At 45.5% G+C, this 27292-nt stretch overlaps 3 protein-coding genes across 3 annotated transcripts in view; 2 read left to right on the top strand and 1 right to left on the bottom strand.

The window, feature by feature from the left end:
* The window catches only part of T265_05404 (hypothetical protein), a gene marked incomplete at both ends in the record, with an annotated part of 47534 nt that extends 33832 nt beyond the window's left edge, over positions 1-13702 (top strand). The window contains one exon of the mRNA XM_009170402.1: positions 13595-13702. Coding sequence (XP_009168666.1) covers positions 13595-13702 — 108 coding nt within the window. The remainder of the gene's footprint in view (positions 1-13594) is intronic.
* Positions 13703-16634: 2932 nt separating this feature from the next.
* Positions 16635-27292, top strand: part of T265_05401 (hypothetical protein) — a gene marked incomplete at both ends in the record, with an annotated part of 29205 nt that continues 18547 nt past the window's right edge. The window contains 2 exons of the mRNA XM_009170399.1: positions 16635-16885; positions 23190-23226. Of these exons, the coding sequence (XP_009168663.1) occupies positions 16635-16885; positions 23190-23226 (288 nt within the window). The remainder of the gene's footprint in view (positions 16886-23189; positions 23227-27292) is intronic.
* The window catches only part of T265_05399 (hypothetical protein), a gene marked incomplete at both ends in the record, with an annotated part of 101857 nt that continues 99200 nt past the window's right edge, over positions 24636-27292 (bottom strand). Inside the window, 2 exons of the mRNA XM_009170397.1 lie at positions 24636-24688; positions 24978-25435. Coding sequence (XP_009168661.1) covers positions 24636-24688; positions 24978-25435 — 511 coding nt within the window. The remainder of the gene's footprint in view (positions 24689-24977; positions 25436-27292) is intronic.

Here is a 27292-nt window from a genome sequence, read left to right as displayed (position 1 = left end):
ACTGCTGCACTGTTGTTCCCACCACACACCAAAAACCAGGAAGGACCTCTAATTTAAATAAACGCATCCATTAATAAGGGAAACAAGTGCCTGAAAGTTTTGAAAAATATAGAGTCTGAAAGTGGGTATTGTTCTAACCAACTGTTGAACATGAGAGAGCAATGAGTAGTCGGGTAGATCACCATCCACCATCACGAATCAATCGTCTTCTTATTTGGCCCGGACGTTACTGGGAGATAAATGCTCCGTTCCCGTGACGGACTCAACCAGCGAATCCCAATAGAAAAGACAGGTCAGAGGTGTGTGTGTGTGTGTGTACAGACGTAACATAGAGCCCTCATTTTTCTTGTGTGATTTCCTATAAGAGTAGAAAGAATAATCACTATCGAGAACTGAGGGCGAATCAAAGCAATCCGGGGAAACCACTCGTCTGACAGCCTCTAAAGCGATACTAGCGAGAGCGTTTCAGGCTTGGAAAAACTCTCACTGTCTTCAGGGAAATAAAAAAATTACCATCTATTTATAAAGAATAGTGAACCGCCAAGAGTTACAAAGTTTGTCTCCGAAATTGGTTATCGCTTTTCACCAACGCCATCAGAAACACCCTATCGGTAGATGCCACTACAATCTTCCGTCTGCCGTGCTCGGTTAAATGAGGTGTACCGCTCCATTTTCAATACATAGTCCGGGTTAGCAGAAGTAGGTGACGTGAATCCTCAATAAACTGAAGCCTTCATTTCGATTGGCCTCCCGTCCGTCCGGCTGATCGATTGAGAAGATTTGATTTTTGCTAAAAGATGTCTAGTTATTCTTACGAACACTTATCCCATGTTTTATATTGAACAATAACCCAAGTGAAGTTTTATCAGCCCAAAACCACCATAAATCCGCCTGTTACCTGATGCGCGTAACCCTCCGGTGCGACCTAATCCAACCACCATCATGCCTACTCTCTAATGTGTTAGTAGTAATCGATCATCGTCACTTCAACGTACCGACTGGGAAAGGTATGATGAGCCGACCGATAGAGGCAATGCAAAATCACGTGACGACGCGTACAGGCGCACACGCAGCGTACGCAGCGCGAACGATACACGCAACACATGTACGCACGCACGTACGCACCTCATCGATCAGATGCTTGCATGACGTTTCGTCGGTATGCTAGCGCCAGAAACGGTCAGTGTTGGCTTAGGCTTGGCGCTGTAGCAACCTAGAAAAATACACAACAGTCCACCCCACAGTTACGAGTGCAAATCTCACACATCTGTAGAGGCCGAATGGTTGTATCTTGTACTACAATAAAAAATTTGGCACGGAAAATTTTACTTGATAATCCGAAATTTGGCCGACGCACAGTAGTTGAGAAGGAAGATGCTGAGTCGAAATGGTAACTTCAGTGTGATACTCCACTAATAGGATTGTCCTAAAATGGAATGGTAGTGAAGTACACTTATTTGCAAACAGATTTAGTTTTGCGGAACCTAGCTGAATATATAGTTTATGATGTTTTCTAGGAACTGAATGTGTTGCACCAGGCGGCCTCATGTTTCAGTTTGTACGACATTAGAGATATCGGGATATATGTGTATACGTGTAGACTCATAAAGTTGCTGAAAACGTTTCGACACCCCACGAGCGGTTTCGCCCTCGTTGGAGCGCAGTTTTAGGCGCAGTCCCCTAGTTTCCGTCAATCTTATGTTCCACTTAACCAAGATTGCACAACATTAACGAACTACACTCATTTGCAAACCACTTTCGTTTTGCGGGAGACTCACATGGAACCCAGCTGAATCCCTCGTTTATGATATTTTCAATTCTTTCCGATATGGAATTTTCCGTGCCAGAAAACGTTCCCTGGGAACCTCAACGAGAAGTAGTTAGCTTCCGAAATACCTTAAAACATAAGGTTGACGGAAACCCGGGGACTGCGCCTACCTGATGAGCCCCAAAAAGGGCGAAACCAGTCGTGGGCTGTCGGCGGATTTTCAGCAACCTTATGAGTAGTACATTCCGAAATACCTGCTTGTTTTTCGGTAAGCTTGAGGTGGCATTAGCAATGGACCCATCGGACGGATGAGGACGTCACTATTTATGGTAGGCCACATATATCTAGCTATTTGTCGCTCGCTGGACTCGAGTCTCAACACAGAATCAAAATTCGCAAGCTGCGCGCACCGGTCAGCAGAGATGTGTGCTGGCTCGTAGCCACCAATCGAGTACACGTCATCAGCAAGTGACTGCGTGCCCTCTGTATTGCTGACGAAACGCTTGCTAACTAACCACCAAATTCAGTTAAAGAACCAACCACACGCTAGTGTATCATGGCTCCAACGATTCCATATGCCGCAAGAACTGGTTTGCACTTCACCTAAGCCGCAGTTTACTTAAAAAGTGTTGATCAGATGATGGGCTGTAAAAGAAGTGACCAGAGGGCGGGTTTTGAGTAGTTTTCTTGCTAACGAGAAACAGAGAGAGGATAACCTTATGGATCACCAGAGCTTTCTCATTTCAGCCTACGCTGAAAACATGAGGAGTAATGGACGAGTATTCCACCCGTATTAGGAACCAACAATAGCGAGCATCTGACAACTGCCTAGAAAGGTTCGAACCCGCGGTCTTCCGGTCTGTACGACTCGAGTTGTTGATCAGCAGTTTGGTTGAATAGCCCAAACGTCCGTAGAAAATGGGCATTTCTCTGTGCCCCCCAAATGTTTTTGTCTTGTCAGAATTCCTCAACACTGTTAGTCTCCTCTGAAGAGGCCGCCCTTCAAGAGGAAATTCCATGTGGTCTCACCTAGGATAGACATCTGCACCCTTCACTATATATATATATATATATATTTGTCGCACAAAAGGGCACAAGGAGAGGTTGAATTTCAACATCAACACCTCTCTATTAGCTTTAAAAAATCGATGCAAATTAATTTTTCATTCGGGATTCAGCGCCTATAAGTTTACGCTTGATTTCCACCTCACTTCCAGTCCTCTCCTCGCCCTCACGTGATCTGAAGCATCATCTCAGTGTCTCTAAACTTAACCCGCAGTAGACTGAAACCAGTCAGCCGTATTTCGATCAATCTTGTCAAATACGTTACGAGCATAAATTGACCACCTACCCAATCGATCTTTCGAGTTGCACAATCATTCAGCCATTTGGTCAGCTGTGGACAACAGAAGGCCGGGAAACACTGGAACTACAGATTCAGCCAAGTTACACATGAGAACCAACTGACCGGACCAAACTGAAGACCAAACGCGTGAAAATGTGAAGTTTTCATCCCGACAACATAGAACAATCAGGGATTTGAAAATTTTAGCGCGGTAAACAAAGCAACCAATCCGTGCCGTTGTGAGTATTCAGACTGTTTTGCCTTTAAGGGGGTGCAATCAAAGGCGAGCTTGATCCTAGTAAAAATAAATAAATAAATAAGTAAGTAAATAAATAAATAGTTCTGGCTGGATAGAAGTGAAAGCCTGAAGGCCGATGGTCAAAGTTATGTAGCCTAGGGCACGCATCACTCGTCTAACCACTACAATGCCCGAAAGGATATTAGAACTCCGCATTCCCTCCGGTTTCTTGTGTCGGAAAACCACGTTTGAAAAAGTGACACTACCGCACTGGATACTCACTCACTTAACGTAGTCAATCCAAGTCAAGTCATCACCGGGAAAACCACAGTTTCAAGCCTGTTTCACTCCTGGGAGACCCTAGCACAAGCTAACGGTGTGACGTCCCGTCAGACTGGAACGCTTCTCAGTGAGGGACGCTATATGTTGAAGGGCAGATAACCGCGTCCATATAAAACCAAGTAGATTTCAGTGAACGGAACAGAAGACAGTCACCAGCGAGCGAAACTTCGATGACTGGGGAGCTCTGTGAGCATATCAGTAGTCATTGAATGAAAAACAGAAGATACCGAACAACATGTTCATTTCTGTAGTTGCGGTTGGCCGCCTGCATATTTTGTTGTGACAGGTTTGATTAGCACATTCGGTACACATCAGGAACTATGAGATCATTCGTGGTCATCTCTGGGGGGATTGCAACACTCCCATTGCAGGAAAAGAATGAAATATCTTACTTCCTTATCGCCATATAATTGCATAAACTCGCACGTCGCCCTTTGTCCTGGGGTTCTGTACACGGGGATGAGATGGCTCAGTGGTCAGAGCGCGAATCCTCTGACTGGAAGGCCCGTGGTTCGAACCCGACCTCTGCCTCTCGACTTCTCCTGTCTAGGCTTGGGCAGTATCCCAGCCCTCGTGCTTCCTTCTGGTGGCAGGGTAGCTAGGGACCGAAGGGGTACTACAGATGAACCACTTTTTTCACTTGCGCATGATATTGTAAAGACAGTTGTGGCGGTTTCCGCTAGCTGCCTGATCGCAAAAAGCCTTGGATAGCAAGCTTTTGATTGGGCTTTTACGTTTATCGGATCTCCTTACAAACAGCAGCTCTTGGGTTCCTTTTCCCACCCTTGGCGCGTACAATAACCGAAGTAGTGAATTCCCCCCCAGAGGCAGCACAGTCACCGGAATCATCAAAAGAGTCGAAATGAACGTCATGGAAAATTGTTCCATTTGGACGTTGCGGCAAACTAGTACGGATAAAAATATGGCATTCAACAGGGGTGTGCAAGCGCTTCATGAATCATGTGACCGCCTGTCCCAAAACGAGGGCAATAGAAACGAACCTGTTTACGGGTATTTTCCTAAAGGAAACTACTCTAAGGTTGCTGAAATCTTTTTCAAGAAAATAATATACTTTGATATATCGGATGAAAAATGAGGCGGCCATTGTGCAGCACATTCATTTAGAGATCAACACCATAAACGAGAGATTTAGCCGGGTGAGTCTCCTGTGAAAACCAAATTGGTATGCAAATGAGTGTATCTGTTTGTGTACTTCTAGCACTCCAGCATCACCTTGGCAACGTGGTAGCTATGTAAACTGAGGTGTAAAGAATGAATGGATAATGGAAGTGACAAGGATCAGAGAGATAACTGTTTGTAGACTTGAATATCTGCCAATAAAAGTGCTAGAAAATACTTTTGGCTTTTCAAGGTCATCGTGTAGAGTACACATGTTCCATCCAAGCCAGCAAGGTATCGTGGGAGCCGTTTAAACAAACCCGGACAACTACTTATAGACCGTACACTGATCGTACAACCTACTGTGACAATTATGTTCCATCAGGTAACTGGGTCAATGGTTAGGGGTCTCTCAAACATACTTATTGAGGAAATCCTGTCGTTAAAAAGACCGCCGAAAGTCGAGTCTAGATAAACACTCAATGTCCAAAAAGTAGATCAGGAACGGAATTTACTCTTGTCTGTCGCATAGTCCTTCGTCCGGACTGAACACAGTCAGTTAAGCAATTCAGAATGACGACATCTAGATGGACGAGTTGGTCTCCAAAGACTTGACTTAGCTGCAAAAAACAACACGGGATGGAAACCACCCATAGTAGAAAGACAAGATGATAGTCTGAGAATATACCGGCTAACTCATTATTGCATTGTTAGTCTTCTTTGGATGACCTCTATTCGCCTCTTGCAGGCAGTCTGCCTCAGCCGTTTGATTCCTTCTTTGGCCACACATGAGTTGGTAGTCCAAGTTTTGGACTTAGTTTTTCATAGTCAGAAATGTTGCTTAAATTTCCTATCGATCCAGTAGAATACACCATCCAATAGTGGTAGGATTTATGGCAGACGTTTTACTGAGAACAATGCAGCGGAGTGCAAACCAGCGTCGGTGACCGGGTCCAACATCAGATGGAAAATAAGGCTTTACAGCTGTTGCCGTAGGCCCTTTGTCAGTTGTGTAGCATCTGTGAACCATTCTCCAGTTTTCTTGGACAAGGACATCCTCATAGACTTAAAAAACTCAAAACAGTAACAGAAGACCTCTGGATAGATGGTCCAGATCAACATTTACAGCTTTCTGGACACTGTGGGTTTTGTTTGGCCACGTATGGTTTCCGGATCTATTCAAGGAGGTCTGTGTGGACTGTACTGCGATCATTTTGCCAATAAGCTCTTGGAGTTCGCGCTACTTCGACATAGCCTACCCGCCATGAACTTTGTGTGGATACGGTTGCTGGATTTTAAACAGTTGTCCCCTCGACATGCGGTAGTGGCCTCGGTGGTTTTTCGTCTCACTGTCTGTTGCTCACTTATACATTGCTTTTTATGGAAACGCTGAAGCCAATGTACTGACTTACCGTCAGTCTTAGAGAGAAACCTGGGGATGCCTAATGCAGGTGAACAGGAAGACATCGTGGACTCTAGCTAGATTCTCGCACGAATATCGTACCAGCCGAGCTTCTACGGATGCTTGGCAGTGTCGCCCTTGGATTCGATATGGTACCAGAACTGTTAATGAAACTCTTTGTGAGTTTCATAACAGACTGGACATCGGTATCGCTGAAACATCCAAAAGAGGTTGTTTTAAACTAACACTGACAGGTTATTTTATGCTATCCTTTCGCAGCAGACCTATTCGTTTGTGGCGTCACTGGTCAATAACTACGTTTACTTTACATCCTTTATTACTGTCTTGTTTGAACTGAACAACGAAGTGTTCCAGTCGCTGAAAATTGTTAACTTCGATCAACCTTGCTGCATATGGAACAGCAGCTGGTGTGTGTGCACATGCGTGCGTGCGTGCGTACGTACGTGCATGTGTCAAGTCGCGAGTCATAATTCGTTTGAATAGTCCAATCAGTTATTGATCCATTGGGCCTGCAGGCCAGACGGCAAAAGTTTGAACGCACATACACGTATATAGCGTAGGCCCCAGACAAAGCGTATACTATCCACTTATGTTTGTTGGTGTGTACGTGTGCCAATGTGTGTGTGTGTGTGTGTACAGATACTCCTAGCTGCTGGTTTGACCAACTTTAAAAAATCATCATCTACCCTTTGAACTCACTTTTAAAGAGACTAGACATTTTGCGTTACGGAACAGACAGAATCTGACGCGTAACCGCGTGCTACTACCCATACTGACCGTATTTATGTCTCCAATTAGTAGTACCTAACTGCAGTACACCGAGCAAACAAACTTGAGCTCTCGGGTCATATATAGGAACTGCTAACTGGCCTGAGAGAAAACTATCGTCCCAGCGGAGTGGAGACCGTAGAAGCTATTGTAGTCCGGGATTAATCCATGAATTAGACTATATTAGGAGGGTGAACAGCCTACTTAGTTTCTCTGGAAGTCAGCTAGGCAAAAACTTGCTTTCGAGATCGCTACCAGAAAAGTAACATGACACGACCGATTAAAAATGAAGTGACGGTTACTGTAAGGCACCAAATTTGAGCGGCGAGATAATTTGCATACATAAACGTGATCAAGCTGCCAGAGGGTGGACTTTCCGGTAATGTGACACAAGCTATTAGAGGAATGTGATGCACCAAGTACAGAACAGCAAAGTCGCAAGAAAACCCTGAAGCAGAAAGCCTCTCACGACTAGGTAGGGAAAGAACAGTGCTGATCCAGGAAGGATATGGTATGATGCTACTCATAGTGGTGAAAACAAGTAGATTTTTTTTTAAAAACCGTATCAGTAACATCGAAATCAGGATAGAATATGTCCCAGAGAGAGAGTCAAGATATTTCCAGTGTAGGGGAAGAGAGACCCGTAAATTCAGACCAAAAGTACACACACACATGATAGACGAGAGATTCAGGTAAGATTCCAAATTAGTGTGTTCCGCCAGCTTCATACAGTCTGGTGTCCAAGTAGAACATAAGGTTGACTGAAAGGCAACTCAAAGGATGCGCCCACTATCACACTGAACAAGTTCACATGGAAGCGCCCCCTGCTCAGGTAAATCAAAGTAGAATCCTTTTGATTGAAAACGTTTTCGTTTGGAGACCTGCTAATGTGAAACACCTCAAAGTTATTATATCTCATAGTTTCAGTAGGTTCTTCCTAGTTAACTAGAATTCACTATTTATTTTTCCACCTGACGCACAAAAGTATTCCAAGAAGTAACTCGATCAGTCAACAAACGCCTCGACGCTTCCCATAAGTTAGCCCAGAGGATCTTATCGTATGTTTGATATCCTTTTCATTCTGCTTCTTTCAAAGGTTATCATCCGGCAACTACAAGCGCTCCAAGTACGAAAATATACCTCCTGGAGACATCGGAACTACGTGATTTACATTACTTGCCTCGGTAGCTTGCTAACCCGGACTTCTTGCGTGAAGCTATCCTACCACGCGCCCTCTTGGACCTGCCTATCAAATGAATGCATTCGTTGACGATTTATAAGGTTACTGAGACCCCTCGGAAAGTCCACTAACGTTTTCGTCCTTGTTGGAACTCATCAAACGGGCGTAGCCTGCGAGCTGTCGAAGTTTTCAGCGACGGTATAAGTAGTACATCATGCAGGGAGAATATGCTTTGATATCTCGAATATCGTCCCGGCTAAAACATGGGGCGGGTGTTGGGCAGTCTATTCAGCTTAAGGATACTAACAACGATAGATCGAACTGAACTAGTTTACGCATGTGTTCATGTGCCCCCCTCTTGAAAAATCAATAAAGATGGCGAATGAATTTGCCTCCGAGAAACACCTCGGTTGGCTAGCAGAACCCACGATCTAGTTGACCCTCTCCTGGGAGTTCGAAACATCAGCTGATTCCAAATGTTCCACTTTAATTTCCCTGCAAAATTTGGTTGTCATGGCATGGACGCCCAAAAGCGGCCTGCTTTTAAATTAACCAGATGGAACGGACGTTTGATTCCTCTATGGTGCAGAATTTTATTTGCTCTCACTTTTTACTTTCTAAAACTGTTATAGGTAGAGCTCCAAATCCAGACATGGATTGAATCTGTCACCGGAACCCTAGTGACATCAGTGTCACAGAAAACTTCCCATAGCTTGGCCAGGTATGTGGAATGATGGCGTTCGACGTACTATGGCATACAGCAACAAACGAGGATCTAACTGAAAGATGAGCGCGTTTTATTAGTGTATCACCTGAACTACTCACACTGCGCTGCATACACTCTACGTAGGAACTGAAGTATACGGTCAGCAACCACCGACCGGTTTCGTGCTCCTTAGGACTCATCAGGAAGACATAGTCCCGAGATTCTATCCACCTGATGTTCAACTGGAACCCACACCGTAAAACTTGGTACTTGACGGAAGACCTAACTGAATTCCAGCTAAATTTCTCGTTTACGACCTTACCGAGCTGCATAGTTTGCTTCCCGTTTTCACGCGAAGTAGATTCAAGCTTGGACGGATACCTGAGGTAAATGACTATGCAGTATATACTTCTCTAAGTAGGAGTGATATCCTCCTAGGAGCTGCAGTTCTCTTGATGATACTGCTATTTTAAAGGAGGTCGGTTTTTCGATGTTGTCGCTTGGCATGAGTTTACAGGCAGTGAATGGCGTCGCACAAGCGTGCACACGTTCACAGGCTCAAAACGTAATGACCCAGACGCAGTAGCGACAACTTCAACACGTCACACATCAGCTATTCAAAGTTTAAATCCCGGTATGGCTGATGAACTCTAATAAGGTCCGGACTCCGTTTTAGCGTAATCACCACACTCATACAGAGACAGGGGGAGAACTGTTCAAACAAACAACGCAAATGATACGACCGAACGATCGATATCGCGTGCACTCTGTTGACTGAATCACATACACAAGTTCTGTTCTTTGCAATTCGTCCCCAGACACACACGCATACTCATGCTCCAGGAAGGTTTCAAACGACACCAGAACCTTTGGGGATGCAATTAGAACACGTGACGGTGCACGACCAATTCTGACCGCCGTCTGGCACAGTAGTGCGTGAGTGCGTGCGAGTAAACTACACGAATAGGAACGACAGCCGTATCGCTGTCCCATGGCAACCTGTCCCATGCAACCCGTGTCCCTTACAAAGAAAACTGCAATGACCAGAATATCCGTCCCAATGAAGTTTGAGAACTTTGGTAGCGTTTCACCCGAACTCCGCATACTCATTTCAGAATCTGCCACATCTTATTTTTCTGATAATATCGTACTAAGGCTCGTAGGGCAAGAGGACGGATTCTGCGCCTGGTTCATCAATGTTACCAACAGTCAGGATTCCACTAAGACACTTGTGAAGGCCATATGCATTCTCGTCAACGAGGCCGGTTGAGCACGGCTTCCAACCCCAGTTTGTCGCTCTGTTCACGCCCCCTTGAATCGAACTTTCACACTTTTAGAATACCAAAATGCGAATATCGACTTGAGTCTGATTTGCGTTTCACCATGACCAACTCACCAAGTGCGTAAAATTTGGCGTAGAACCTAAGCTTGATGACAACTTGCCTAGCCGATGAATCCCAAGGAGAGTGAAAGAAGTCGTAAGGTGTCGAACAGTTTTCGGCCACCTTGTAAGTAGTATGTCACGTCAGGACAATCTACTCGGATGTCGTGCCAACTGAAGCATGGAGTGGTCTCAATGTAGCATATTGTCTGTACGTCGCAGTACGCCTTCTTGATAGAACACTACTCATAAGGTTGCTGAAAACTAGTTGACAACCCAAACGGATTTCCCTCATCTCGAAGCTCATCAGGTAGGCTTGATCTTCAGATTTCCGTCAACCTGATGTCCAACTTGGACGCAGAGCATTTCGCGAACTACACTCATTTGCCCACCAGTGTTGTTGTAACGGAAGACTCAAGTGAAAACCCGGCTGATATCCCAGGGAATGCACTGATTCCTCATCAATTATGGCGTGCAGATTAGCCCGTTGGTCACAAGTTCCTATCCAAGTTATCTGGTTAACTACGGTGAAAGGGAATCCCTCGAGCTTTCTTGCCCGGCGACCCACATCTCGCGTAATGAGGCCACAGGCACAGACCCTGTGTGAATGGCTAAATCAACAAAGACGGCAACCGTGTGCGCCCAAGAAATAATTTTATCACGGCATTTTCATCCTACTGACGGCGTGTGGAGCTCCTGCTCGAGGTTAACTCGAAACATGACTTTGTGATTCCCCCCTGCGCGGTGACCCGCATCACACAAACTAGGTGAACAAAGAGACCTCCGTTTGCTTTGTTGTCTGTCTACCTGGTTGCAAGTGCAGTCGTGCAAACGTGCGCGCACAGGCATCGCATGCCAGCTGTCCTCTAGAGATGACTCATCCAACATCTGCCAAACGCCTGTGTTTGGGGGTAGAGGGTAAGCCAGTCACTGCTTCGCGTAGCGATCACAGATAAACGCATGATCTTACCCGTAGTTAGAGTCTGGCAGAAAACGGCTTGGCACTTGTCTTGATGAACTGGAGAAAATTTGAAACCGGATGAGAGGTCATCATTTCACTACAAAACCCAGCACAGATATAGAAAACACCGATTGTTTACCAAGCCCTTGGCTTGATTTTTATGGTCGGCAAGAAAGCAATAGGACCAAAATGAACAGAAACGAGACGAGATTCAGGACACCTGGTGCCTGAGCAGAAATTCAAACCTGACAAGTCGATAAAGACATTTTCCAATAAGTCGATCGATATGTTCAAACCTAACCACACAATGCCGACCGGCATCGCTCTAAGTATGCTAAGTTCAACAGCACAAAATATCCCGAAAGGTTTTGTCGGTTCTCTCACCCTAAGATGATTGGTTGTGAGTTACTGGCGCATCCAAACAAAAATTTGGAAATGGTGTATAACTGATACAAAAACCACGAAAAACAAATCGAATTCAGTCATAATTGAGGGTTGGTCATCTAATGGAAGGGTGACTAACCTGATATTGTGATTACCATGCACAAACAGGTTTTTTTCAAGGAGGAGGAATGGTTAGGTAGGTGGTGTGGCGTATGCAATTCAATTCTTTAGGTAGGTCTACCGGTAACAGCTCCCAAGCTGACAGAACTCACTATCAACTTTTTGGTAGAGTGGGACTACAATGGACAAGAAGTATATACAAGAAGTATATACATGCAACCCCCGCATGAGATCGCCTACACCCGGCACGGATGCTTTACGCTTAGCAAAACTGTTTTGGGTTCCTTGTGTGATAGGTAGTCACTTAAGACTTCATATCAAGCAATCGAACCCACAATATCCGCTCGACTGGTCACAGTCCGAACAAAAGGTGCGGTGGACTGTCGTTCCAGGATCTACCCGTTCGGATTTTCTAGTATCCACGCCATCTCACCACTCACACTGAGTCCCATATGCTCGTCTCTCTCATTTTCTGTTCGTTAGGTTTCATTCTTTCTCATCCATAGTTTTTTATGCACAATAAAACACTACTGGACTTGTTGCCTCGCACTCGGAAACGCTTTGGACGGGCAGAACACCCAGAGAAACTAGCAAAATCCCTGGGACCAAAACGATGATTAGCTTGTATGGTCCAGCCGCCCTTATCCATCCAGCCATCGATGCAAGACAGGTTCCAAGAAGAGACGTCAATGCTTTGGAAAGACCAGAATGAACATGTTCACTGTTGTGGGCTTATGGTGGGGCTCCCAAGCTGACAGAACTCACTATCAACTTTTTGGTAGAGTGGGACTACAATGGACAACAACGTAGAAGTATATACATGCAACCCCCGCATGGGATCGCCTACACCCGGCACGGATGCTTTACGCTTAGCAAAACGGTTTTGGGTTCCTTGTGTGATAGGTAGTCACTTAAGACTTCATATCAAGCAATCGAACCCACAATATCCGCTCGACTGGTCACAGTCCGAACAAAAGGTGCGGTGGACTGTCGTTCCAGGATCTACCCGTTCGGATTTTCTAGTATCCACGCCATCTCACCACTCACACTGAGTCCCATATGCTCGTCTCTCTCATTTTCTGTTCGTTAGGTTTCATTCTTTCTCATCCATAGTTTTTTATGCACAATAAAACACTACTGGACTTGTTGCCTCGCACTCGGAAACGCTTTGGACGGGCAGAACACCCAGAGAAACTAGCAAAATCCCTGGGACCAAAACGATGATTAGCTTGTATGGTCCAGCCGCCCTTATCCATCCAGCCATCGATGCAAGACAGGTTCCAAGAAGAGACGTCAATGCTTTGGAAAGACCAGAATGAACATGTTCACTGTTGTGGGCTTATGGTGGGACCAGTGGTGAAAAGTTCAGTAGACATGAATTTAAACCTGTTGGAACTGAGGCGCAACTTTTGACAGTTAAGACTGGAATTTAGGTCACCCTATCGCGTAGGTGCTTATTAGGTGACCTATTCGATCCTCCAAACTCAGATTAAGCCAGAAAAAATGAAGCACTTGTAGTTTACTTTTACTCAACCAGCGTAAACGGAAAGGATGGGATTGGATCCATGATGGCTTGTTTCAACTGTGGAAATCTGTTTATATGACTGATTCCCGTGCTATATAAAACAGATTTCTGCCAATTGACCGTGTGAGGAGGTATAGTAATTTCAATCTGGCTTCGCCCTGTAAGGGAGGTCAGTATATGATGCTAAAAAGCCGCGAAGCAATGGCTTCTGCACCCAAACAACCTATACCAACACACTACGCTTGACATGGCCCCAACGTTTCCATAGTACGGTAATCTAACCATAGCAATGTGAGGTGGAAAGTCTAAATATAATCCTGTTAATGAATTTTAGGCTGATCGTTTTGCAAAGGCCGATAGCCCCGACGTGGATTTTATGCATTACGACCCTGTGATGATGTTGGCCATCGTCAACATGCCCACGGTTGTATGGATGTTGTGACGGGGCCATCAATAATCATACGCACCGCTTGTCCCCATTCAAAGCCGACCACGATGGATGCTGTTACGCAGCTGCATGGGAAAGGGACGGCGGTGCGGTCAGCAGACGAGGACATGGCGCAATGTAGCGCGCCTTGCAAGCATCTGGCCTAGGTAACCAATCGAATCCGAGTGTATTCCTTTCACTCAAGGTCAAGTAAAGCCCGGCGGTGATTGGTCTAGTTCAACTGCCTTTCGCAGCTGTCTTTTCACATATGCGTTGCCTACACACATTTGCTGATACAGTTGGGGGAACTACTGCGTTTGGTTCTATGTATTTTGATGAGGTTAGCGACTACCGGTTTCGAAAATAGCTGATGACCAAATCAAGAAAACGGAAACAGGGTAAAGGCGTGATTAGGTGGCTTCTCCGTGTGAAAAAGTGGGCGAAGTAGGGACGACACGCTGATGTTCAGAAGCAACTTTTTCGCTCCCCAACCACCCATATACTGGCAGCCGACTCACCCTTCTGGCAAATAAAACCAACACGTTTGTAACATTCGTAGGGTTCCAACCAGCCGTTGCGTGCGACCGGGCATCCGTCTAATAGAGGAACTTCGCTGTAGATCCAAGCGCGGCTGACCCAGACGTAACGATTGATCCACTCGTAGTTATTTTGCCACTGAGACATGACGTCACTCAGCCAGGAGATTCTATCACGTGAGTCTGTACGTAATAGGAAACAAAATAATTAAGGTACATACGGTTCAGTACAATTCTGAAGATGGTTTGTTTTCTAGGAACTGATTACGACTAACTGCCTGGCCTCTGAAGCTGACCGTATTCTCCCCTTGGGAGTTCACTACAAAAGACTACCCCAGATTTATTGTGACTTGGTTAAAATAAAACCACAGTATACACACACACAGTAGACACTAAAGACGATTCTTAGAAATCACCTTTTTGTTGGAATTAGATCGAAACGTCAGAAACGCCTTAGTCTCAGACACTAGGGACACACAGGCAACAGAGCTGGCTGGGCAATGACTCGAAAAGTGGGTACTATCCACACCAACCGTAACTGTGTCAATGAAACGTTCACCTTTGCAATCAACCGAATGTGCTGCACCAGACCGCCTCATGTTTCTGTTGGTACAACATTCGACGAACATGTATCGACGCAATGCACTACTCATAAGACTGGTTCCCTCAAACAGCATTGGCGTGTACCAGAGTTTGACGATAACTAATCCCTTTCTCAAGCATACTCAGGCTTCTGGCAGAATGCATCTTGTCACACAAGATGTGTCGTTACGTTGTTCCATCTACTGGGACTATTGATGCGCGTTTTTAATGGAGACGAAATTGTAGCCCACTCGGTTATCATCTTATGGCAAACAAACAAGCTGAGGCTTGTTTAATCTTCTGCTTTGTTGTTTTCCACACTATCCTCCCTTCTAGACCATTAATCATAAATCAAACTCTTCCACAATGCGACGTGCTGTGGTTCTTTTCGCTCCCATAGAGTACTGAATAGCTGCCTTCGTTCTACAGTCTTTATTTCCGGTTTTTGGGGGTTGAGACCGTTGTGATTTCGTATACTGGATTTCTTCGAGATCCCTAGACCGGACTGATGCCCAGAAAGACATACCAGCAGGTAATGAGTTCGACGGCGCACTCAAATCCCTCAAACTTCAAATAATGAAGAGCCCAGTGGAAGACCGAGAGTGACTGCATTCTAATCGAGCAGTGTGGTATACATCATGTGCAATCCCATACTACCTAGCATCCAATTAGTGTCAAAACTCGAAAGCTGCGGGGACGGCGAACTCACCAATCAGACTACGGATAGAGAACTNCATTAATTCACTTGCAAAAACGTCGACTGGAGAGATGGGCCGAACTATTCGAAGAATAGTTCAGCTGGCCTCCTGAAACATAGCCTCTGAGGATAGTGCACACGAGTGAATGGGACGTAAACCTCAATCACGCGTCGGAAGAAGAAATAAAGTACGACATATCCGTGCTGAGACATGAGAATGCACGAGGACCGGACAGCCTGTATCCAGCCCTGTTCAAAAAGGCAGAGAATTCCTAATGACCCATCTGACAAAGCTTATTGGTACTATGTGGGACGCAGCGAAAGTGCCTGCAGAATGGAGCATGTCGAGAGTTATTCCTATCTTCAAAAAGGGCACGAGGACGCTGTATGGAAGACAAAGTGACATCAGCTTGTTGTCTGTGTCACCTAAGGCGCACTCTGGCCTTATCCTTCGAAGGTTGACTGAACTCAGGGAGAGGCGGATCCGTGAAAACCAAGCTGGGTTCCGTCCTGCAAGAGGTTGCATCGACCATATCTTCACCCTCCGACAGATTCTGGAACAGCGACACTGCTTCCAGCAACCAACAATGGTTGTTTTTCTTGATCTGAAAGCTGCCTTTGACTCTGTGGACCGCCAAGCACTATGGCAGTGTCTGTGGAGCAAAGGTGTCCCCCATAAATTCTTGAACCTCATTAAGGCGCTGTACGCCAACTCCCGCGGCCGTGTAAAGGTCTACGGGAAGCTCTCTCCTGAGTTCACCACATCAAGTGGTGTCCGACAGGGTTGTCCTCTTTCACCTTTCCTCTTTAACTTCGTCATTGATACGATCATGGAAGACTCACTACCAGCCTCTAATGCCTGTGGGGTCGAAGTGCTCCCTGGGCCTCCGCTCACAGACATCGAGTACGCAGACGACATAGCTCTTCTAGGATCTGACCCCGTGGCATTGCAAACAATACTAAATAATCTAAATAATTCTGCCTCGCGGTTTGGTATGCGCTTCACACCTGCAAAGTGTAAAGTGCTACTGCAAGACTGGGTGGGCTCGAACCCTAGCGGATGAACCGATTGAGGTAGTAGACAAATTTGTTTACCCGGACAGCTGTATCAGTCCCGGTGGTCTGGCGAAAGATGATATTTCCACCCGGATTGGAAAGGCCAGAGCAGCCTTTGAGAACCTACGTCACCTGTGGCGTAGGCGCGACATCAGCTTCTCTGTCAATGGTCGAGTTTACAATGTTGTGGTGCGCTCCATATTACTATACGGATCAGAAACCCGACCGTTGCGCGTCGAGGACGTCAAAAGGCTTTCAGTGTTTGAATACTGATTTCTTCGGAGAATTGCCCGAATCTGGTGGGAACACCGGATCAGTAATTCTGAAGTAAGTCAAATGGTATTCGGGAGAAATAACTCACCATCGATAGATGAACTGATCACACTGGATAGGTTGCGCTGGCTTGGCCACGTGCTGCGTATGCCAGTCGACCGACTTCCTCGAAGGGCTCTTTTCGCACTCTTCCACGTGAAGGGTGTAGGAGGGCCAGAGGCGGTCAAACAATGACTTGGAAGCGAAGTATGAAAGCCATTATCAGCAAACTCAGCTGCGCTGGTCACTGCCGTCTTCCTGAATGGGGACCCCAAAACGGGCCACATCACTGGTTAGAGACATTATCAGACATGGCCCAGTCTCGCCCTCAGTGGCGCTCGTGCATCCAAGCTATTGCCTTCAATGCATAGCTCCTTTTCCAACCCCCCCCCCCTACTTGACAGCCCACTGACAGTGCTGGGCTGTCGAAGAGTCTTCAGCAGCCTTGCGAGTAGTTTTTTTAATGAAAATATACTTCGATACCTCGAATATCGTAGCAACCGAAACATGAGGCAGATTGTGTGCAGCACATTTAATTATAGAATATCATAAACGAGAGATTCAGTTGAGTCTCTCGTGAAAACCAAATTGATTTGCGAACGAGTGTATTTCTCAGCTAGCACACTTCACATACACGGTGGAAAAATCCGGCCTCAACTAAACTGTAATACAAGTATGTCTTGTCTCAAACTGCCTTGAGATGTAATCACAGCTACATGAGAAGGTTTTGGGAACAGCGTATTGCCGAACTGAGTGCAACGTGAAGGTAAGTTTAGCTGTTCACTTTCGGAGGTGAAAGGAGGCACAAGCTGGGAATAGGACATAAATTTCGATTAGTTCCAGCGTATCCTCTAACCTGTCAGATGATATGACAGTTACTCAAAGTATGTAGGAGGGAACCACTCCGCATAACTCAAAAGCGACGAGTAAGTAGGATGTTGTAGTTATCAAGGACCGGCATACTTTACTGTTGATGTTTTTTCTTGAGTGCCCTGTCTTTTCGACAACAGTCAAGAGTGAGTTTCATTCAACAATGTCCGTACATTTCTGTTGTCCATCCTTCGTGGCTCCATGTTCGATTAATTGGTGAAAATTGATGAAAATTATCACTTGGAAGAACCTTAAACCTCGTGTCCCTCCAACAAAGAGTGCCTTCAAGATAAGCACCGTTTTCATGAGTCTCGTGGGCGCGCGCTTCCTGGAGGTGGAGAATGAACGCTGTGTATTGCGTGCGTGATTGTTCGCCTGCCATTAGAGCTTGGCACCTGGCAAAGTTGTAAACGACTCGCTAACAGTTGAGAAGATACCATTCTACCGTCCTTGGGTCAGACGGTCACTAAGCAACAGTCCTTCTTAAGCAGTCGGGGTATGAGAAATTTCAACACAAGCGATAGACTGGCAAGAAAACCGCACAGCAAGTGTGCAGGAAACTGGCATCTTCCGAAATCTGAGGTGAGGCTTTGAGTAAGATTCCCCCCTAACTTCTACCTAGTCGGTACTTATCAAGTCCCCTCCTGAGGAACCAAGCTGGTCCCAGTAAGGCTCGATAAAAATGCTAAAATAAGCAAAAAACACTTGAAGTTAAATTCGCCATGCGTACAAGTGACGCTGGACATGTCATAGTGCTGGGGTAAGAGTATAAACTTTGGCAATGAAGGTTAGGTGACTGATTCCTGGTAGATTCACGTGATGAGCACCCCCCCCCGTAGTGGACTGATTTACCAGAACCGACCACGGTCGTCCTGTCAGCTAGAAATTTATCTGAGAGATTCCAAAGATTCTCGGAACAATGTTTGGATTAGGTTGGTTTTCTGAGATGACTTGGCTCCTCTTGTGAAACCGATGGGATATACCATGGGGTAGAAAGTCACACTCCTCGAGGGGCTTTATAAACCATTTTGTTTTATAGAAACTATCCACAGGTCTTGTACCACCTGCCTTGTGAAATGAAGCTTGCTGATAAGTGTGTTTGGACTGAAATAACACCGTCTCTAGACGAGACACTCAGGCAGATTTCCACCGCTTGGTTTTCGTCATCACAATTGTGTGTTAGCGCTGAACGGAAAAGCAACGTAAGAAAGATAGCTAGTACATGCCTGCTTGTGCCAGCAGAAAAATCGATAGCGTAGTGTGGCATGATTTGTTCACGCACACACGCACGCATTTAGGCATGCACGTACACGCAGCCATCGATCAGGCCTAACTGATCTGACGTGATGTTCGATACTATCCCAGATCGATCGATTGACTAGATCTGTTTTTCTACAAACAAAAACTCAATATTGAGATCCTGAATCTGATAGCTTAAAAAATAAGTAATTAGACGCCCGTTTCCATTCAAAAGAGTGAGCAACATCAGGACTGTAGGTTCAGAGACAGAAAGCGGGGCAAACTGTTTGACAAGGTTACTGGTCCATTGCCAAAATTGGCAATTGTTTTTGACACTTTTTTTTTAGGAATAAAGGCTTCCGTCTCGTGGATCGGTTTTATTAATGTGAAGTGTTCATACATTTGCTTAACGCATTCAGTGCTACACAATTACTTAGGTTTGTGGATCAACCACTAGGACCTTCAGCCAGAAGGATCGCTTGACACCTCGGTAGCTGGTGAGTTTTCTTTCTTTTTGTGTACAATAGGTGATGTTTTGCGGTTCCTTACAAGCATACACGCACGCGCCCATTTTGATTGGTGCTCACTTTGAACTCCACCGTTATTCATTCGTACTTCAATATAACTCACCTACTGCTTTCCACATTTCGTGAATTCCGAAAAAATCACCGAGTTCAAATTTGTTCAAATTACCGCTAAACGCTGATAGGAAAGATGTTATCGGATGGTGAGGATCTCGGCCACACGTGACTTTTTATGCTTGTTCAAATCTATCAGGCTGGTTTGGGGGAGCGAGATGAACCCGCGGTCTTTTGCCAAGATAAGGTTTCCCCCACTCTCCCAGCCATTGGTTTTACAGCTAGGGAGTTTGTTAACTAGGTGAGAGGAACTTAGCCTAACCATCTAGTGCCGGTTTAGACAGCTTCACTACTAGTGAGTATTCAGAGACTTCCATCTGGATACTTTTATCACGAAGAGGCTGAACCGTGGTGTGACGGTTTGTGTACCTCGGCGACCCATTAAGCTATACTGAGGGGTGTCCCCGTGACACTCGCAGAGTCTCTCATACCAGGTTTGTCAATGGTTGGAGATTTGACGAACATGGTCCTCTAGGTTGGGGGTTGGAACATGTGTTCTATAAAAGTGGTAATGTATTTGAATTTCCCGACAAACACCGCTGCCTTGCGGTTAGGCTTTTGAGCCAAAGGCTCTGGTTGAGGACCCCAATCGTTCTCCTGTGTGGGCTGCCTGACAGTATCCCAGCCCACGTAGAATCATGATACTACTTACAATAAACTCATGCCACATCGACCATCGCGTGGTGCCATCAGCCGGGTCGCCTTACTTGCTGCATACAGCAGGGCGGGTGAGCGAAATCATGCTACTGCTGACGCCTCCTTTCATTGTCCTTCACATAATATCTCTTCCCCTCTCTCCCCATCCCATTAATAACTCTGCTCTTGTAGGCCCAACACTTAGGACTGATGACTCCGTTCGATCTGCATCGGTTTTTCAAGCAACATATGTGCGCCGTCCGGTGCCAACATCCCTTTTACGGCAGCGAAGCATTACTGTTGAACGCTGATATCATGCTGTCGATGATGATACGGAGAGTTTTCGATCCACGTGAAGGAATCGACGATCGCACAGAATGGCGATAGCGGAGATCCGGTTGCTAGGACTGACGTGCGCTCCTAACCGGATTTTACGCCCCTTGTATTTGAGTATGAGTCACGACAACTCTAAGGGCGACTTTCTATGAATTCAGGATAGCTTATTACAGTTTTGAGGGGACAACTACTGGACAAGAAGAGCAGCCGGGTTACAGTCAACATTCAATGCAATAAACAAAACACTCGAGGACAAAGTATAGGGGATATAGGGAAATTTATCGGATTGATCATGGAACTCTGAGCAACTGACGCTCCGCCGATCGATTTTTCGGCAAAGCATTGGAGAAGTGACTCACGTATACCAGAAATGGTTTCTTTTTCCAAAAAAAAACATGTTTCATCCCTCCTGTTCGGCTGCCTTAAAACTGAATTCACTCACTTTGTTTAAATTTGGTTTGTATGAGACTGTTAGAAATATTTTCAATCCAATTCTGCTCAGAAGGTCGATAAAAACCGTACAATGCACTAGAAGTCTTCCTTATCTTGGAGCTCACCACATCAGCCTAGTTCCCCGATCTGCATCAACTAGGTTTCCTGCTTGATCTCCGATGAACATTCATTAGCAAACTAACTTGGTGCTGACGGGAGGTTCGGCTAAATGTCTTGGTTATATTCTTCTATTGGGCGCACTGTATAAAGGCCACTTCACGTTTCAGCCAGGAATTTGTTCAAGATATCCACGTCTGTTTCAATCGCTAAAACCTGGCCTATTACCGGTTTCCACCTCCATTTTGGGACCCATCCTGTAGGCCAGTTGCGGGAGACAACATCAGGCTACTTTGCACCCGAGGTTTCATCACTGTTTGCATGGGACACCGATAGAAGTGCGTCGATTAATGTTCGCAGCTTACTCACGTGACCCGGAGTCATCCAGATGGGTGTTGGTAAGTATCAAAAAGTGTGAGCAGATCAGATGAATCTCACATCCATGCTCAAGAACATGGGTATTTCACACAATCATATACCAAGCCCTAACTTATGCCTGAGCAATCTGATCTCCACAAACAGAGCATAGTAAGTTGCTGGAATCACGTGACCAGAGTGCTTCCAACGAACGGTGACAAGCCGTTACTCAAAGAAGACGTCCGTGAGCTACCTTAGTTTGTGTCAGGATAGATGACAATAAACAGGACTGCTCGATTTCGAGACCCAGCTTGTCTATCCGGTTGGGCTTGAACTGAGCATGTTTCTGGCAAGCCTCTCAGACAGAAATCACAAGACTACAGGGGGATTCTCCCCACACGTGAGTAGTCGCGTCATTCTGACGTGACATACATTGATGAAGCATCTGGGTATTAAGAAGGCCAGTTATCGTGAAGGGATTTCAAATTCTCGAATTTTGTCACCGATCGATGAAACTAACGTAAGAGAAGAATCAAACACAAAGCAAAAGTTTGTCTGCTTTTTTCAAACGAACCATCTCTGTCTGGTTAGTAGGAATTAGCGAATCAAACACAAAGTAAACATTTGTTTGCTCTTTTCGAGCGACCCATCTCTGTCTGGTTAGTAGGAATTAGCGGCAATACTACTCAACAAATCGATGATTGCCCAGTGGGTGTGAGAGAAAAAGCAACCTTTTGCAAAAAAAGAATCTCGATTGGAATGCTTTTGTGCAGCTCATTCATTCAGTAAGTTAGGCGGAGAAATGCTTCCACCCGCAAAAGCATTTAAACGTGGAAAGGTGTGAGATTTTCAGATTTTCTACATCAGTTACTCTCGCTTGATTCGAGTGAATATGATGTTGGAGAATCATTACAACGCGCGGTTGCGGGTTTCACGTGACTGTCTTCTGATTGGTTGGCCGCCCCCTTCCGAAGTGATAATACGTGGACGGAAATAAATACGTCTCTAGATGTAATACACTACTCATAAGGTTGCCGACAATTCTTTGACAGCCCATGACCGGTTTCTCCTGTCTTGGAGCTCATAAGGTAGGTGCAACCCCGAGGTCCCACCGCTAATCTCATGCTCTACTTGAACCCTAATTACACGAATTTAGCCAATGTGGTTTTGTGAGAGACTCACCTGGAACTTCTAAGCTAAATGCGTCTCTGTTTACCAGTCCTTCCCCCAGTCTGGTGTGCTTATTCCAACTGTTCTAAACCCGGATCAATAGGAGTTCATTAACAGGTGGCCGAATTTCGAACGTATCCACAAGAAACCAGAAACTGTTAGGCCGATTTAACGCGCATCACTAAGGCGTCATGCCGGACAGGTCATTGGTCGGTGCAACGAGATGTGTTCTTGAGTCGAAGACGTCAGAGATCGCTTCGAAACAAATGAGGTATTTCAGCACCCTCTGCTTCGGTGTCAGGTAACCAGAATAGTTACATGGATGGAGGAGTCTGTGGTGCACGCGCTCGCTTAAGCGCCACTGACAATTCAGAATGATCGATATGCAGCGGGAACCCTTTTATTCATGAACAAAGTCCAAAGTGCAGTTTAAAGAAATCTATTCGTCGCCAAGCCATTTCTCTAGCCCACCTTGCGTGAGTTTGTCAGAATCAGAGTATTTTGTGTATTCTTTTTTGCGTTAGTACAACCATGGCTCATCTAACCACCGTACAACTTCAGGTTAGTTGAAGATCAGGTACAGATTATGATCTTTCTGATACCGGGTACCAGAGTCTGAAAAGTTTAACTGCTTATTGAATACAACTCGAAAGAACTAGACTAACTTGTGGTCTAGCGAACCATGGTCGTAGTCTTGTGCACTTTATCATTGCTCGGCTTCAACGTGGTCAGTTTCAGCTGTAAACCACGTAAGTGTACATTGGTTACAACTACCACGTGTTCGTTCGCCGATTATCTGAGAAGATAAGGGGTAGATAGCTAAGCATTCGAGATCATTGTGGTAAAAGTGTTCAGTTAGAAACAAACGTTTATATACGAATGACTTTGGTTCGACTTTCGGGGGCCTAATAGGAATGACAGAAACTCGAGGACTAAGCCAAACCGATGAGCCACAAAAACGATGGAATCGGTACTGGGCTGTCCAGACGTTGTAAGCAAGAAAGGTCAGTCCTGTTCGATTAGCACTCAACTAACATCTGATAACAGATAACAAATACTAAGTCCGCGTGATGTCTATCAGGCGATGGCATTTATTCTGGCAACCATCGTTCCTTCGGTTTGGAAACACATTCGGCCAACCTCCATAGTTATACGAACCATTTCTGCTTTCGGGTAAGAAGCATGGCTCACTACACACTGATCGTGTCAGGGCGCGCCCAGACAGAAGAGAAAGCACATGTGCAGAGAGTGACGCATCCCCAAGGTCACCATCGGTTCGACACGTCCGGAAAGTAGGTGAGTTGGCGGCTCTCACCAAACGGCTTAGCAACACACGACCAGCGTAGTGGGCCTGAGAATGTTCACGACCGGAACACCACCATTGGCTGTACGGAGCGAACAAGTGAACGACCATATTTGGCCAATTAGTCATCCTATATATTTACGCAGACGCTCTGTACGTTTTGTCCTGGCAATACAGCCGTGTCCCCAGTTCTCTGTCTTCTCCCTATCACGTAGTCTGGCAGGCTCAGTGCAGGCGTAACCCCATAGCTCGGCCACCGCGCACAATACAACAGATCGATTGGTTTATTTCGATTCTCCGACAAGACTTATCAGGGAAATGATGATCTTGAACAAGGAAGAATCCAACCCACTCCATTCTGTGCTATGAAGTCGGTGGCACACAACGCTCTGATTTGATCGATGAGGTTGCTGAAATGCATCTTTGCTTGGTGTCCACGGCTTGCGAAAAACGATTTTGATCCGAACTACTGCAACATTGTGAGTAGCTCAGAAAAGCACATGTTTCTGAGTGTTCAATGTCATTTATTCTTTCAAACGAGGTCGTGTTCTGTATGTTGAACACGCAAAGTGCAGCAGAGTTCGAGAAATGTTTAAAAATCGCCACTGTTAACCTGCGACATGTGTGAATGTATACTGTGCAAGTAAGCAACTTCACTATGGTAAAACTAGACTAGCTCAGCCTCTACTCTGATTTTGCTGAGACCCTTTTTGACAATAACTGAGGTTAAGAAAAAATGAGGGTAAAACATGCTACGTTTTTGCTCGTAATTTAACTCATTCCAATGAACGTTCCCAAAATAAGGTTTTTAGGCTGTTTTACGTAGATGGTCTTTGTTTGGGGGTAAGGCCGCCCTTGAAATGAGCTTCGAATTGCACAAGAACCCCCTTTCAACGAACAATTTATTTTCCTTTTTGACCTAAAGAGGGGTTCTCGTTTTCAATCATTGTCCAAACTATTTAGCGCAAGGTATCTTCCTCTATCACTGTAAAAAAATCTTTGAACTTACTGGCAAGCGTGGCTCCAACTTCAGTCAAACAGAAATCATGGGCTTCCTCGTACGTCATCGGTATCCCAATGTAATAGAAGCAGTTGAAATCATGAAACGCCCAAGTTGGGGGACACTGGGTACCTTCGCCCAGAACTGACTGGTTTGAGGGATAGGCGAAAGCAAGATCTACACGAATCCGATATGGGTCATCCTCCGCGTCGTAAACGCGACTTCGGGCGAAACTCTGTGCAATGATCTCTGGTGTGCTTGACTTGACCAACTGTGAAGATTTGTCCCTCTGTTTGCCTGTTAAACCCTGGTTCGTGGAAACTGTATCCCCCCACCAATTCGAACGAGCATCTAAATGGTCCGGTCGATAGCACAGACAGGCGTCGAATTCGAGGCGCAGTGTCCACCCATGGGGACATACTTCATCTGGTGAAGGGCAGTTTGTTCCTGGTTGAATCGGAAGTGTCCTAAGGAGTGGAAAGCGATGAGTTTATCAATGGAAGTCATCTACAAATGGTACAAATAGTGTTTTTGAATGCTTTTTTTACGTCATAACAGTTGGAACAAGACGAGATTCAACTCCACCTTAGTCCATTCAATTGATGCGATCAGAGTTTACCGGATAAGTCTGAGGAGAACATTACTCTGCCGTCAAGCAGTATTCCTTTTAAGTTGGCCTGCAGTGTCCACCAGTGTATAGACGAGACAAATGATTCTCAATGCACCAGAGCACTTGGAACATCTGGGCCAAGAATGGGTCTCCTAACGAGAACCGGGTTTCAGAGCTGCACATGGCAATTGCATTTTCGTCTCCTTGGCTTGTATATCCACCAGTGTATAGACGACACAAATGATTCTCAATGCACCAGAGCACTTGGAACATCTGGGCCAAGAATGGGTCTCCTAACGAGAACCGGGTTTCAGAGCTGCACATGGCGATTGCATTTTCGTCTCCCAATAAAAAAATGAACGATTTAACACTGAATTGCGTAAGGACGGGTGCCCAGGGCTGAAGGAGAATGACGAGGTGTAAAACAATTGTTACTACTTATATGAATTGCAGTAGTTGAATTTCATTAAAACTACGTAAGGACTGTATTCGGCTGACTAGGCAAAATGCATGCTGAAATGCATTTACCCCATTGTTGGGGGCAAATCACCGTTTAACCATATTGTTAAGGTCAATTCTAGTAGCCCAGTCATTGAAGCGAGCGATTAGTTCAAGGTACACTTTGGTTCTTTTGAATTGTCGTTCCAACTCAAGGTGATCGATCGTGGAATAGGGTGTGCTGTCCTCTAACTGCCTTGGGTAGAACTGACTGGATACCAGTTCTAGGACGCGACGTCCGGTCAATGCGTACGTATGAGTGATTCAATTGAAAAATTATAACTTGAGGTTGACCTAAGCTCGGGGGCTGCGTCTAACTGAAGAGCCCGAAGAAGGTTGAAACCGGTCGTGGTTTGTTGAAGAGTCCTCAGCAACTTTATGAGTAGTATGTTGAATCTCTAACTCTTAGGTGGCAATATGTTAAGCTAATGGCCGTTCCCATTGTCGGTGTCACTTTGTTCTCTGTGGGGTTCTGGGCTAATTGATCATCAGATGACCACCAGCCCAATACGAGGTATCGCAGCACCCGACGCTATTGATTGATGAGCACAATAACCGTCCCAAAAAGATTAAATTTCCATCTGAGTAAATTGCCTGCTTGCTTAGTACCGCACACTAAGAAGGCGAATCCACTTGAAGTAATATTGTCAGTTCACTAATTTGATTGTCAAGTGTGAAGACAGTAGTCACAATTAGGGAGTATCATCACCACAAATCTGGCATTCGAATAAGTCATCCAGATGCTCTGGGAAGCTCGACAAAATTATGGATGTATTTGCAAGGTCGAGCTTATCAGACCTCGGTAGAAACTAAGCCGTTTTGGCCAGACGTCAAAGAACCGTATGGGCGATGCCGAGATTTGTGCCGCGGCTATCAAAACCATTCTTCCGAAAAGCGCAAGGTTGGCGAACACCGGACAGGGGAAAGTTTCTTTCCCATCCCTGATACGCGTACCTACCATCAAATCTTTACGGTTCATTGTGACACTCATAGAATGCCAGCAGTTGGCCGCCGTGAAGTGCAACTTACTGTCGCGCACAATCGCATAGCACACGAATCTTAGTTAGCATTCGCTAAATTGACATATCCAATGACATTGCACTTTTAAATGACTACCTAACGGTACCCTGCAAATACTCTAAGCGGAACGTCTGTCGTCTTCAGAGATACCATTCTCTACATCTTCGCCATTTGCCAACTTATACACTGGGACGAA

Source organism: Opisthorchis viverrini (genome assembly GCF_000715545.1).
Source record: "Opisthorchis viverrini unplaced genomic scaffold opera_v5_101, whole genome shotgun sequence".
Taxonomy (NCBI): Eukaryota; Metazoa; Platyhelminthes; class Trematoda; order Opisthorchiida; family Opisthorchiidae; genus Opisthorchis; species Opisthorchis viverrini.
The sequence above is the reverse complement of the archived record's forward strand: the minus strand, read 5'-3'. Positions and strand labels throughout refer to the sequence as shown.